The sequence below is a fragment of the Etheostoma spectabile genome, chromosome 2 (assembly GCF_008692095.1).
Source record: "Etheostoma spectabile isolate EspeVRDwgs_2016 chromosome 2, UIUC_Espe_1.0, whole genome shotgun sequence".
NCBI lineage: Eukaryota > Metazoa > Chordata > Actinopteri > Perciformes > Percidae > Etheostoma > Etheostoma spectabile.
In genome coordinates this window covers 24091793-24107297 of record NC_045734.1, presented here as the reverse complement: position 1 = coordinate 24107297, position 15505 = coordinate 24091793, and the positions used below count along the sequence as shown (strand labels likewise).

General features: G+C 42.2%; 2 protein-coding genes across 2 annotated transcripts in view; both read right to left on the bottom strand.

Moving 5' to 3' along the window:
* Nucleotides 1–6: 6 nt before the first annotated feature.
* On the bottom strand, nt 7–5404 carry LOC116705816 (zinc finger protein 665). The gene is made up of 2 exons (XM_032542232.1): nt 5166–5404; nt 7–3690 (listed from the first exon to the last, which is right to left on the bottom strand). Exon 2 carries the CDS (start codon nt 3565–3567, stop codon nt 421–423), a length of 3147 nt encoding a protein of 1048 aa, XP_032398123.1. The 5' UTR covers nt 3568–3690; nt 5166–5404; the 3' UTR covers nt 7–420.
* A 1558-nt stretch (nt 5405–6962) lies between these two features.
* sdk1a (sidekick cell adhesion molecule 1a) overlaps nt 6963–15505 on the bottom strand; it is a 259374-nt gene continuing 250831 nt past the window's right edge. Inside the window, 9 exon segments of the mRNA XM_032542220.1 lie at nt 6963–8920; nt 9784–9913; nt 10033–10153; nt 11644–11781; nt 12342–12506; nt 12986–13111; nt 14342–14503; nt 14595–14732; nt 14840–15026. Of these exon segments, the coding sequence (XP_032398111.1) occupies nt 8612–8920; nt 9784–9913; nt 10033–10153; nt 11644–11781; nt 12342–12506; nt 12986–13111; nt 14342–14503; nt 14595–14732; nt 14840–15026 (1476 nt within the window). The 3' untranslated portion in view covers nt 6963–8611.

Genomic DNA, 15505 nt, shown 5'->3' with positions numbered 1-15505 from the left:
AAGAGTGCTGCATCCCTCTGAAAGGCATTTTTACAATTTTTGACTTTTCTGAGTCTGTTAAATCTCTTTTTTGGCCCATTTTGTCTGAGGTAAAGAAGCTGCCTAATAATTATGCACACCTTGATATAGGGTGTTGATCACTTTAGGCCACACCCTCCCTCATTAAATAAATACACATCACCTGATAATGTTTAAATCAAATTAGCATTTAAGTTTCTATAGCTTGGAATCGGAAAATATGCATGAAAATGACGATAAGCTCATAAATACTCACTTGCCTAATAATTGTGCACAGTGTATTTTGGTTTCTTATTGTTGAACAAGTAACGTTGATCGTTGTTAAAACGATCCTTACTTCTACCAACCCCTGCAAACATGCGAAACCACTGGCACAACCATTTGAAAGCAACAACCGAAGCTTCACTGCAGCTCTGTAACTACAGTATCTAATGAGTGGTATTTACTGATGTGTCTGTTTCTGTCCCCAGTCTGTGTGAATGTCTGTCCACAGTGGGGGCAGGAGTACGGCCTCTCCCCTGTGTGTATCCTCATGTGTACGTTCAGTTTGTCTTTGCTAATAAAGCGTTTGTTGCAGCAGGTGCATGCGTACGGTTTATCCCCCGTGTGATAGCGCTGGTGCATCTTCAGCTCCGTCATGCGACCGTAAGTCCTGCCACACTCAGGACATTCGTAGCTGGGCCTCACCTCCATGTGCTGCCTGCTGTGCAGCCGCAGCCCGCTGGACGACCTGAAGCTCTTGCTGCACTGCGAACACTGGAAAGGTTTTTCTCCGGTGTGGATGTGGATGTGTAACTTGAGGCTGGCGGCCGAGGGGAAGCCGTTGCCGCAGATGGAGCAGAGGTGAGGTCTCTCCCCCGTGTGGATGCTCAGGTGCTTCTCCATCTTGTTCTTATTCAGGAAAGTCCTGCCGCAGATGGGGCAGTTCATCGGCTGCTCTCCATCGTGTACACTCATGTGGTCGGTCAGCTCAATTAGTCTAGAGAAAGCAGAATCACACCGAGTGCACGAGTACGGCCTCTCCCTCTTGAATTTCCGGTGTTTGAGGCAGTGTTGCTCTAGATCTTCCTTCTCCTCGAAGGTCTCGATACAACACGTGCACTGGTATGGCCTTTCTTCTGTATGCGTCCGCAGGTGATACTTCAAAGCTGTTAACTGTAGAAAGACGCTGTCACAGTGTGGACATCTGGATTCCCGTCTTTCATGGACCATTATGTGCCTCTTGTAGTGAGACAGCTTAATGAAGCGTTTGCAGCACAGAGAACAATAATACTGTTCATCTTGGTGGCCTTGTTCATGCTTCTTCAGCGCATATTCAACCTTAAACTTCTTCTCACAGATGCTGCAGGCGTAAGACTTTTCATGAACTCCCATGTGAGTCTCCAGTTCTTCTGGACTACTGAAGGTTTCGTCACATTTCGGACAAGTCCCACTGTTTTCTTTCACATGGACCTCCAGGTGTTTGTTGAGGTCTTCTGGGAAGGCAAAATCCTTCTGACAATCAGGGCAAGTGTAACACTCTCCGTTTGTTGCTTTGCGATGGGTCACTATGTGCCTTTTCAAATGATATAACCGACCAAATACTTTGCCGCAATCGCCGCAGGCGAGGCTTCGAGGGCTGGACTGGACCTTCTTGTGTAATTTCAGGTGACTCACAAGTGCAGCCTTCTCCTTGAACTGTTTGTCACATGCGAGACATGTCAGGCCTTCAACAGCATGAGTCTTCTTGTGAGCTTTCAGTTCCAGCCAGCTTCCTAAACTTTTCCCACATGTGGAGCAGATGTACTTGCCCAAGTCGTGCTGCTTCCTCACATGTCGGGTCATGTGGTAGGACTGGCTGAAGGTCTTAGCGCAGACCGGGCAGCTGAACGGTTTCTCCTTTGTGTGCGTCCTCATGTGTCTGGCGAGTTTGTTTGACCCTCTGAAGCGCCTATCAATACAGATAGGACAGAAATGGCCTCTTTTTTTTGTCTTAGAAGCAACTTTTTTCCCCCGACTGCCTCCATCTTGAGATTTATCTTCATCAGTGTCCTTATCTTCAACCTTAACATTAACTTCAGATTCTTTATCCTGAGAATCACCATCAGAGTCTGCAAAATTCTCAGAAACATTATCATTGCTATAGTCACTCTCATGATTATCCTGGTTACACGATTTGATTATTTCTTGGTTTTTCACTCCATCACTTTGCTGAGAACTCTGTCCCTCTAGCTTGGTGGACTGGTCTTTGCTGTGTGACATAACATGACTACAAAACACATCATTGTTAGTGAATTCCTCATGACATTTGGGACACGACAGAACTATTGGCGCGTGCGTCCTCTTGTGACTTTGCAGCTTGGCTAAGCTCTCTAAACTGATCCCACATGTGGCGCAGATGTGTTGGCCGGCACCGTGCTGGTTCCTCATGTGTCGGGTCATGTGGTAGGACTGGCTAAAGGTTAAAGTGCAGACGGGGCAGCTGAACGGTTTCTCCTTTGTGTGCATCCTCATGTGTCTGGCGAGCTTGTTTGCGTCTCTGAAGCGCCTGTTCGTACAGATGGGACAGTAGGGGCCTCTTAGTTTAGACGGTGGAAGGACAAAGTCTTCATCATCACCATCTTCGACACCATCACTAGCTTTGTCACAGTCTTCCTCTTTCATCGTCTGTGACGATGATAACACAGTTCCGTTATCAATACCTTCTTTGACGCTGCGTTCATCCCAAGCCCGATCAGTCTCATCAGCACTCTTAGACACATCTTCTTCCTTTTCACTATAACATAGCTTGTCGTTGCTGTAATAGTAGTTATCTTTGCATCTAGATGATCTTGTTTGGATTTTAGTCAAGCGTGATTTTGCTTTAATTTTCGGCCTTATCTCCCCACGCCGAGGTCGCCCTCTTTTGCGCTTTGTTTGAACAGGAGGGTCCAAATCGTCTCCGATGTCCACACTGACCTCATGAAAACCAAACAGTTCAGATTCATCTAAAGCAGATTCAAGCTCTTTCCCGATCGCCAATGCCTTGTCCAAGGACAGAGTTTCCCTCTCCAACAGCAGCCTCTCTTTGAGTTGTGGGTAGCTAGTGTTCTCAATCAGCTGATCCAGGATAAGTTTGTCTTGAAGGTTTCCATAGCTGCAAGGCTCCAGCAGTTCCTCTAACGCAGACACGAACAGAGCTACAGTCTCTCCAGGCATCTGGGCCCTCTGATGAAATTTAAGGCGGTACATCTGAGAGGTGGGATCAGAGTTGAAGTAGTCCGTCAGAGCTGGGATGGCCGCTGCGTAAGTGGTTTTACTCTGGATTAGTGTTGTGAAGATACGCTGGCCCTCAACACCGAGGCAGTTCTGTAGGAGCATACACTTAGTGGAGTCGACGAGCTCGTTTTCACCGAGCGCTTCAACGTAGTGTTCAAAAGCTTTTAGCCACTTATGCCAAACCATGGTGGGTTCACCAGGGACAGGTAAGTACGGTGGAGGTGGGGACATGATTATCAGTAGTGGCTCTGGGAGTGGTTCCAAGTCCTGTTTTGTTGTCTCCTCATCTACTTCTACAGTAACTTCAGCCATTGTTAATGTTCAGTGTGCGGTTGTTTTTCTTCTTCAGAGTTGCTTTTTAAAATAAGATGTCACCCACTTTGGTCTGTGTTCAGGCTCCTGATGTTTCATCCCACTCAGGTCAGTCTACAAAACCTGTAAAAGCACAAAACACAAGTTAGTTTCAGGTTCAGTTCCTTTGTATGTGCACTGAAATATACACTCAGTCCCTAGTTTATTAGGTCCATCTAGCTAAAACTAATAACATAAGATAAAATAAGATAGACTTTATAAATCCCACTTTCTGTACATTTCCTCGTTACAGCAGTTCAACAAAAAAAATCATACACATCAGAATACAAATACACATAGGAAAATTATACTAAAAGTATAATAAAAAGATAAAAATGGAATGCAGTCTGATACATCATTTCTGCAATAAATTCTGCCTTCTTGAAGGTAACAATATTCAGTTTATGGTAAAACGGTTACTATTACTTTTTCCCGGCTCCACTTAATTTAGTATACAGAACAGGTAGGAATTCCCCTTCAACTATGGTTTCCCCCATTTAAGTTACTGTATGTTAAACATACGTCATACAATTAATCACTAATTGCTGTTTTTTTACATGCAAAGATTTCAATCAAATCTAAAATATTAAGAAACCTATCTTGCGCTTGAGTTTACATAGCAAAAGAGCTTTGCATCTCTTTTGTCTAAAGAACATTTAGAGAAAAGGTTTAGCTGCTTTTGTTACTGCTTTTTAAGTGGGCAAATGTTTTGGAACCACCGTTATAAACTGCACTTTAACTCCATTAATCGACATCATTAATAACATTATGATTTCATTATCAATAAACAAAGCTCCTACATCTCAAACGAGTGAGAAATATTTGATTACAGAATCAAAACCATGTTCAAATTTGCCTTTGGCATTCTGTATTTCAAATGTCAGTGGTGTAAAGTAACTTAGTACTTACGTACAACTTCAAGGTAACGTTACGTGTACTTTACTTGAGTATTAGCTGAAAATCTAAATACCTCAAAATTGTAACGTTACTTAAGTAAATGTACTTTCCACCACTGCTTAGTTGTCTGTTGGGGTGTGTGTGTGTGTGTGTGTGTGTGTGTGAGAGTGTGTGTGTGTGTGTGTGTGTGTTTTGTGTGATTAAGACCTCACTCCATGAAGCCAAAAATGTTGACTGAGAATACTTGGCTAACAAATAGGAACACTGATTTGTAAGAGATTATTGGTTTAGCATGACGTTATTGGCTGGGCCCCACGGGGGGCCACCATGGGGCCCGTGTGCTATGTGTGTATCACAGTGGGTGGTTTATTTTCTGAGCCCGTCCCTGCCAATTAAAAAAAAAAAATACTACCACAAACTGCAGTAATATCATTGCTAACTCCCAATGTGCCTACAAACTACTACCCAGTCAGCATAAATGTGTCAACCGTCGTAATTTTGCTACATAAACGGGGCAGTGTGAGACGCAGCCGTCCCGTCTTCTACAATGTGAGGGGGACAGTGGCTGGATATGTATCAATACAGCACACAGCTACCGAAGAAAGAATGAGTATTGAGAATAGTATTAAGCAATAATTGAGTAGGAGGAGACGAAAACTCACCAAACCAAACTAGGTCACAAGTCACGACGTGTGCAGACAGACGGACAGACAGCGGTGTAACGGCTCGAAAGCAGCCGCTATTATCTGAAGGTGCAGCTCAATGCAGCGTGAAGGCTTTAATAGGTGGTGAATAATATTACGATATTATACCAAATCATTAATAAAAGCAAAGCATAAAGTGAAAAATACGTCCACCGTGCTGGTCCTTCTTCCGGACACCACAACCGTTTCCCGGGGTCCGTTTCAACATCCCACAGCGCCCCGTGCTGGTCGGGAGACACACGCCACACGGCCCATGACATCAATGGCAATATCACAATATCAACATAGTCCAGTACAGTACAAGTAAAAGTCAAAATTGTACAAATTACAGAAGTATAAACAGCAACATGTACCATTATACAGGCATACTTGAGTCTGTTACAATTATTACGAAACCATTAACATATGAGCAACATGATGCTGTAATTGGTCATAGTTCACTAATTCTAAAACTACTTCAAACAGTTGGGTAGTTTATTTTACTGTATACAACAAAGTAAGTAACGTAAAGGACAAGCACCTCAGCATTGTAAGTACAGTACTTGAGTAAATGAACTTAGTGACATTCCACCACTGCTTATCTTACTTCATATTAATTATTAGTGGTGGGAAGTATTCAGAACTTTTCCTTAAGTAAAAGCAATAATTCAATCTTAAAGTACTTTGTAACATGTATATTTAAGTAACAGTTTTATCAGCAAATGTACTTAAAGTATCAAAGTACAAGAAAAGCAGCAAAGTCTCACAGTTTGAGAAGATGGAACCAGCGAACATTTGCTATTTATTAATTATGGATTCATTTTGGCACTAATATAAATCCTTACCTTTCTGACACAATATATTTTACATCAAGCTTTTAGGATGATAAATCTAATCGTCTGCATGTACTGGTGGTATCACAATGTTTAAATAGGTAGAATGCAAATTATGAGATATGATTAATATAATCCCATTACATTCCCTTTGTTTACAACTGCATGGGTAAATTCCATTACAATCAATGACTCGGCTAATAACTGCAATAACTGCTCGGCTGATTAGCATGTCAGTAATTAGAGAACCATGCCAAAGCCACAAATAGAGTATTTACCTGGATTTTGTGGTGAAACAGAAAAGGTCTGTATCTGAAATTATAAAAACAACAACATTTTAGTATATAGTATAATCTGTTTTAAATCATGTATTCAGCCTTCAAGCTACACAAATGTGAACTGCTTATAGCACTATTACAGTCTCCAGCAGTGATTTGACAGGTTTTTGATGAGATTATCCTCTTGTTTATAACAAAAAACCCTTAATTCTAAATAGTTTACATGGGAACCCACCCTTTACTTGATAACCTATGGCAGCTTGCTAGTTGTAGTTGTAGTTACACCACAATTGCAGTGAATGCACTTTGCCTCTGCTGAATGCCCTCTTACATAATTGTTTAACAATTCAGCTATCTTGAATATCCTTGAATGCAGAACTTTATTCAGAGAAAGCTATCACATGCTGAACAGAACATTGAAACACTGATGGACAATAATTAATAGACAACTGATAAAGCTCTTGTGTTTTCCTCCCTTTACTACTTTATTAAAAGACACAAACAATCCTGGTTAAAGGAGTTCAGTGAGCAAGTTCAGTTCAGGGTCACTGAGGCAGTCATGAAATGTTAAGGCACATCTTTAATTCAGTTGGTCTAATGTAGACGATGATCCAAAGAGAAATGTTCACTGTCTCAGTACTAAAACAGACCACAAAGACACACTGTTAAACAATGACCATTTATTCACACACTGTAATGGGACTCAAAACAAGCATGTCAGAGTGAGGGAGGCTGCTGGCTTGCTGGGAAGGAGGAGAAATCTTTAAATTATTCATGAACAAAAACTTACAGATGATTTTTGTTGCACTACAAAGTACATGTGTGCCAGCTTGGCTGCTGGAGTTGAGGTCAGAGTACAGACAGTGGGGCCTTATGATTCAAAGTTCAATCACACTCAGTTTGAAAAACAATGATTTTCTAAAGTATCCTGTAATCTTGTTCCACGCTCATTCACGGCAACTTATTTTTTTTCATGATTTTTGTTAAACGATCTCCCTTCTTTTTCCTCTCATCGGTCAGTGTGGCTGAGGACCCGCTTCATCGCTGTTTCACAATTTGCTTTGAATTACACAAACATGGTTGAACTACATACAACAGCACACACGTGAAAAGGGTTTCCCTGTACAAAATCCATCTTAAAAACACAAACATACATACAATGGCACGCTTTGCTTAGCAGTGAACAACAGACGGATGAACAGGCTTCTAAGCTGTGCATAGAGCCATTTAAACACGCATGCTTGTACGCACACGTGTCACATTCAAACACACATTCAAACTTGTAAAAAATTAAACTTCAACAGAAGAGAGACGAAATGTGTGGGTTTCGGCTGAGTGCAAGCATTATGGCTTGCGAGGCTGTGGTATAAGGAGCGCTGACAACAGGCAGTAGACGGTAAAAAACATGGTTTTCATATATTCCGACTCCAACCCCGAACATCACATATCGCTCTCAGAAACCACACAACACTCTCACTGAGAATGCCTTAACTTCTGAAGAACGTCCCCGCCCACGCTCGCTCTCCGTCCATTATCAAGTTCAAAAACTGTGATTATTGATTGTTTTTTTTTTCTTCTTTTCCTCTGTGTGGTGGTATTTTAAAGCTGACAGCTTTGTGTTTGTGTACATGAACCAGTCCGTCAATAAAAGCTGCTCCCTTCTGTGCCCTCTTTTAATGATCCTCCTCAACCTTGAAGTTCCTCTCTCCCAGTGGGAGATACTAAAATGGCTCATCAGGGAGTGCATGCGTGTGTATTTGTGCACATGTGTAAATACAGAAAACAGAAGAAGCGTTGTGCAGAAACTCCATGTTCCATCAGTTTGAAGTCGAATCCTCTCATCGACATTTACACAAGCAAACTCGTAGTAATCGCTCTTAGCTCTCGTCAGGAGAGTCTCTGGAATAGGCATGACTATCTGGTGGTATATGCCGCTGTAAATGTGTGTGTGTGGAAACGAGGACAGTAACTGTGTGTAAGCACAGTGACACAGGGGGGGGCAATAGAGTAGGAGGGAAACACACACACACACGCACGCACGCACGCACGCACGCACGCACGCACGCACGCACTTGTCGACACAGTGAGGATCTTTGTGAACAAGATGAGAAGGCGAGTGAGAAGTGTAGGTTTAGTTCTTTGGGGCATGAAAGGGCTGTTTGGTCACCAGTCTGTCCCACGTCTCCTCATCTCATCCTTCCCTCTCCTCTGAAGCCGCCGGCTCTGTCTCCTTTAGTCCAAACACATACCGGGCCCCCTTCTTCATTTTGTGTACGTGTGTGTGTATTATTTTGTGCAGATTTGGTCTTTAGAGTCAAACAAATGAGGAGAATCCCGTCACAGGGGTGCGTGACCCCGGAGGCGGATTGGTGTTGGGGTTGACGTGTGTGTGCGCAGGCTGCCCTGTGGGTGTGTATGCGCCACCTGTGCTGTGCTGGGTAACCACGGTCTGGTAGTAGGGCTCCGTTTCTGCAGTGGCACACTCTTCGTAGCCAAAAGGAGTGCCGATCGGTTTAAGGCTTTTAGGCTGCCGCTTCCAGGAGTTATAGTAGGTGGGATCGCTCATGTAGTGGTTGACGAAGGAGTGCTTGGGTTGCTCGTCCTCGTAGTCGCTGTCCGTTAACTACATACAAACACATAGACACACAGCAGTTTGATTTTGGTCTATATCAGAGGGAGAAGCTCAAAGGAGGAAGGAATTCTAGAGTTGATGTGAACATCTTAGGCATTTGAACATCTGTGGCAGACCATTGCCTGTAGTTTTTAGATTATTTTTTTGGCATTCATTTGACAGTAAAGTCAGACAGGAAACATGGGGAAAGGTTGGAATTGAACCAAAGACACTGACATGACATGATATACTTTTTCGAAGACACTTCTAAGCCAGTATCAGCGGCCCTTTGGCCTATTCAGCATGTTGAATCGGTGGAGGCAGAAGGTTGGAGACAGCTCAGTGATTTCCAATTAGTGGAGCTTCTCTTTATTTTGTCACTTCTGCCTTTTCTTTTCTTCCACTCCGGCTGACAACATGTGTACAGTTCAAAGAACTATCTATCAAACATATTCCCAGCTCATACTTGGTTTTACTTTCTCTTTTGAGATACATTATTTATTCAAAATCAAACAAATCAGGGGCCGCCTAAAGGGTTAGGACTGCCACATCCTCGGTTCAAATTCTCTGCTGCATACTGCCCGCATTTTTCCTTTTATGTAAAAGCACAACAGTGTAGACATTCTATCGTCTTTATTATATGGAATGTGCTTTAACTTTAGAAAACTTTCAAAAAAAATCATCAGTGATGAAGAAAAGAAAAGATAAAAACAGAGTAGAAAAAATGGAGACCTTTTGATGCTGCTGCAGTGTTAATTGTTGTATATGTGAATGGGCATTATTATTAATAACTACCAGGAATGCCCGGTAACACAGGTTTCTTTCCGATTAGGCCAAAGCCTTTGAATTTGAGAGAGACAGTTAGAGAAAGATACCTCAGACTCAGAGACCTCGGTGGGTTTCTCAGTGAGTGTGGTGCTCTCAGTGAGGACTGCTCCGTTATAGTTGTTACATATGTCCTCATCAGAGTAGTGAAGACCACCTGGACTGGGCCTGGGAGGAGACCTGGACACACACACACACATAAATACATTAACAGTACATAACATCCAAAAATCCCATATACATTTGAACAAATCCAGGAAGGTGTGTGTGTGTGTGTGTGTGTGTGTGTGAGTGCCCACCTAGTCCCATTCTTTTTCAGAAAGGAGTTCTTTGTGTTGAGCGTTCTGCTGTTGAGCTCCAGAGAAGTGAAACCTCCGTTGTCTAATGTTACTGACTCCTCTGCTGTGGACATGTGCTTCCCTGGAAGAAAATAAAAGGAATCAGATGGAATAGGTTCAGATAAATATTCAAAGTCACTCATATGGGGCAGCAGGTGAGAATGTTTTGTGAAATGGTTCCTCTGTACTCTGAGTTTCTGTGCAGTCTCTTGTTTTAGTTGTTGTGTATTCAGCTAACTCTCAGGCCAGAGAAAAAGAAGCAAATTACACTGGGATGCATAATTTGTCACTCAGGCAATAACCACACAGAATACCTTTGTAATTTATCCACCAATAACCATAACAAATAGAACAATACAGGAAACTAGTCACGTTTTAAATTGGGAGAAATATATATGATGTTTGGAACACACCAAGGTGCTCTGGATGATTTATCTTGGTTGGGACAAGGTTTCTGTGGCAACGCAGATTAAGAGCTGTTCTGATGTAACCTGTGCTTGTCTGGGCTAAAGTTTTATTACAGATGTTTGGCATGCACCCAATAACAGGCACCCATGTCCGCGCACACAAACACACACACACACACACACGCACACACACACACGCACACACACACACACGCACACACACACACACACACACACAAAGTGACTGTAAAAGTAAGTACTGCTGTGCCCACAACTGAGAACACCACAGAAAACGCTAAAGAAGAAAGTCACATGAAAACAGGAAGAAAAGCTTTAGAGGAGTAACTGGGCCACGATATGACAGAGCAGTCTCGATGTGAGTACCAACAACTAGGAGGTAACTTAGATAATTGTCTTGTGGGTTAGGGCTGCTCCATTATGTTAAATCAACAGTAATAACATTGTTTTGAACATGGAAACACTTATTTGAATTACTTTACTATAATTTTGCTGAGGATTTCGTTTTTGTTGAGCCAAAATCGTAATCACAGTTAAAATTTTAATAATTGCACAGCCGTACCAGAGGGATCTCTCAATAGGGCAGTGAATCTGATGTTAACAGGGCTTTAGTTAAAAATACCTGAAGCCTTTAAGCAGGAGCTTTCCAGGTAAATTACATCTCCCCAGTTTAGTTTTATATAGGTTATAGTTGTAAATGTTTAAATTGGCTTGCATTATCTCAATTATTACTAAAATCCTATGTGAATTAAAAAGCCCATTTTCAGCATGAATCTAAAGCTATTTAAAAGCCTACAGAAATCCCAGCGGTGCTACAGGATGATAACATTTCCTGAGATGCTTCAGTGTGCTGTGTGCCCTGAAGGAAGAAGGCTGACGTTGTTTTCCTCTTTCATAATGCCCTTACAGTTTGCAGTGGACCTGTAGAAACAAGACTGCTAGAGGCAAGTTTGCTCTTTAATACATTACAAGTGAACTGTCTCAGCTTTTCAGAATCACAAAGAGTGGAGTACGTTGTAATAAATCAGTGGAGGGGTATGTGGTGGTTTATGGTGAGCCTGTTGACGCTGAGTTAAACAATGTGAGTGTGACTGAGGAGAGAAGAATGCATCCATCACATTAGAGCATAACCAGAGGAGCCACAGACCTGTGCCACAGGCCTTGTACTTGTTGCTGTGCCCATGCAGTAGCAGTGTGAAGACCAGGACCAGAATGAGGATGAGTCCCACCAGAGCCATGACCAGCAGGAACCACCACTCCTCGTAGAACGGACGCTCTGACAGCGCTGCAGACCGGGAGAGGGACGGACAGCACGGGGAGAGAAGGAGGAACAAATATGAGGGAGGGAGCAACTTTTCTTTTGGTTTACTTCAAATCCATATTATAGTGTGTCCTGTGGGACCAGAGAACAATCTTCAAAATCTGTAAATTATATTTTTAGAGGACTTCCTCTTCCTACTGTCATAAAACTCATCCTGCTGATATCTCAAACAATTTGTTAAAAAAAAACACTTAAAAGAATTGATAGTGTCTCCTTCCTCTGATCAGTTTATTAGGTCAGAGAGAGGAAGCTGTATAAATGTCTGGATTGCAGATTTCACATTAATTATTGTGCAACGGGCTCGTCTCTTTGCACAATAAGCACAGTTGTAGTTGCACGAATCTGCCTCTAGGTGACAGCAGGCACAAAGGCACAATCACAGTAACTTCCTACTACAATGTTCCTAACTGACTGAAATTCAGTCAAACCCCAATTAGACAAGTCGGTTCATCCTGGATATGTTCATTAGCCTGTGTGTGTGTGTGTATGGCTGTGAGAAAAAATGTGTTTGTATGTGTGTTTACCAGCAAGAGCAGCAGTAGGTGTGCTCGGCTCTCCGTAACCATAGCGATTAACAGCGATGACTCTAAACTCATAGCTGATCCCTGACCTAAGTCGCTCCAGCGGCACTGAAACCGATCTGCTGCTGAGAGGGAGGAGTCTGATGAAGGAATCCCACACTCCTTCATCTGCAAAAAGACAGAGAGAGAGAGAAAGGGGTTTGATGGACGGGCAGACAAGCCAAGAGAAAGAGGTAGCGCTCTCAATTTGAGAATTATTCCCTTTCAAATGTCGTAATGTGATTACATGAAATTATAAATTGTCAAATTACATTCAAAATGATGATGATCATGGGGTGATGATCACTGTTATTACTTATAATAAAAGGGGTATTACGGTTATTACCAGTGGTAGAATAATATGAGTCTTCAATCTCTCCTGCAGAGTGTTCAAACAGCTTGCCACAGACAATTCCTTTCTGTATTTCATACCTCTGCTAATCTTTATTGGAAAATTGCTGCTGACTTGATTTGCACAGCAGGACTAAATGAATCTGGAGAAAGCTGTGCTCAGTGAGGTTTGGTGTAATGCTTAACCTCCCTCTTAACCAAAGAAAAATATTGGTGCACAGGATGAGAAGTTGCATGTGGTGTGTGTTTGAGTTTACCTGATGGACGAGCCTCAATTACGTATCCAGTGATAGGTGCTGCTCCAATTTCTCCCTCTGTCCAGTGGATAGTGAGCGCAGACGACGTCTTGGTGATGGACATGTCCATGGGTGACCCAGGGGAGCCTGTAGTGTCAGAGAGGGACACACACATTACGCACACTTCCTTTCCTTAAAACATATTCAAACCTTGTATCATAATCGTTTTTTTGGTTTGTTAGCTTGTTAGCTTATTGACGTGAATGAAAATAAAAACATATAAAGTAACTTTAAATAATCAAATAAAAAGCTCTAAACAGTATACTACAGTATATACATGGCTGTACAATGCAGTTCTGTCAGCACAAAAATTAAAGTAACATAAATAAGACTTTTTGAGTTCAACTGTAAACGGATCCCATGCATCTGAGGACATATTGTCAATGGTTTTCCACACAAGCACAAACGTTTTTCACCTGAACATGCCTAACCTTACTGCACTTAACCTGAACCAAGTCTTAACTCTTTATGTGCCTAAATAAGACCAAGTCAATTGATGGTTCTCATAACATTCTGGCCAAAGGACTACAGTTGAAAGTTAGCCGGCTGGCTAACACTGGCGCATTTTACAGAAATGTTGATAAATGTGTGCTGTCTTTATAAATAAATAAATGAAATGAAAATAAATGGGAGTTGAGTCTGGAGCTCGAACGATTAATTAATTTAAAAAACTTCATCAGCAACTATTTTGATAATAGATGTATCAATATATTGTTTGAGTAATTTTTTTAAAGCAAACAAAAGCCAACTATTTGATGGTTTAAACTTCTTAATGTGGGGTTTCTGTCATTGTAAACTGAATATCTTTGAGTTTTTTTGTACTGTTGGTCAGACAAAGCAAGACATCTTTTTTTTTTTTAATTAATTTTGGTTCAAACTTGGTTAACAGAAAAAAAAAACAGCCTAATCCATAATGAGAATAATTGTTAGTTGCAGTCCTAAATTAGGGGTGGCTGTGGCTGCCGAAGTGTCCTTGGGCAAGACACTGAACCCCGAGTTGCCCCCGGTGCTGGCGCAAGGGGGTGAATGTGTTGGTGAGTGTTATTGATGAGCAGGTGGTACCTTGTACGGCAGCCCCGGCCACGTGTATGAATGTGTGTGAATGGGTGAAGTATCCGGCTGATGTAAAGCGCTTTGCCGTAAGGCGTTAAGACTAGAAAAGCGCTATATAAATACAGCACATTTACATTTACATTCCTAGTTGACGGGACATTATGGACAGATGTTTGTCTCCACAAGTCGATTAAAGAAGAAGACACACCAACACACACAAATGCAAACTGTACAGTACACACACTGAGTTACAGCCATGCCTACCTTGCACAGGCTGAGCACTGATGTTTGCTTGTATGGATGGTCCATAGCTGACTGTGAGAGCCTGAGCACTGAACGTGTACATCGCTCCTTTGACCAGGTCTCGAACTTTCAGCCATCTCTGCCAGCTGCCACGCACATCCACTGTCACCACTTTACTCACTCCTGTTCTTACACAGACAATTCAAAGGAAATGTCAGTGTCCTCCTCAACATGCATTTGTGTGTGTGGGTGTAAAAAGCATGTGTGTGCATACCTTGTATAGGAGCAGTGGGCTGGTAGATGATCCTGTACCCCTCCAGCTGTCCGTTAGGAGTGAGTGGAGCTCCCCAGGACACATTGACACTTCCTCCTGTCACCTCTGAGAAGGACAGGTAGCTGGGCTGGCTGGGAGCTGCGGGACATATGGAGGTAGACAAATTACATAAAGGAATTCAAAAAAACTATAACACAGTGCTTGGTAATTTGGTTTTAGGGAACCGAACTGTCAGCACTCCCTACCAGACTGCAAGGTGCGGGATCCACGGGGGTCACTGGGAGGGCCGTCTCCTGCCGTGTTGAAGGCAGTCAGAGTCACCAGGTAAGGTGTGTAGCTGGTCAGGTTGGTCAGGTGCACACGGGTGTCTGGGACAAAAATCACTTTGACCTTCTCACTCTGGTTCTGCTTGTCCCTCTCCCAGTAGTGGATCTGCAACACAGGAAAAACACTGAATAACACTGGCTGTGTTTTTCTCCCAAAAAACTCCACTCCTCCTGTCCCTCACTTCATTTCTGCCAACTTTATATATACTTTCTGCCCATTCGTCCTGAGGTCTCCTGATCGATCCATACAATATACAAGTGCTCATGCTCTGTTTTACAAGGAGGAGAAGTTGGTTATGGAGAGATTTGTTTTGGCATTGACAGTTTAACGGATAGGTGAAGTAGGTGTATTTTCTTATTGTAGAAAGATAACAGTGGTCTGGTATAAAAGTACATATAATACCTTTTTCTCTAGTTCATGCGAACATCAACTTATAATTAACGTCAATAACATCAACCTACAAGTCCTAATTTTGACTGAAAAACTGTGATTTTTCAGAAAGCTCTGATTTTTGTTTTGCTTTCTACTAATAAGGAAGTACATAAAAACATCACCCATAATAATAATATATATATATATATATA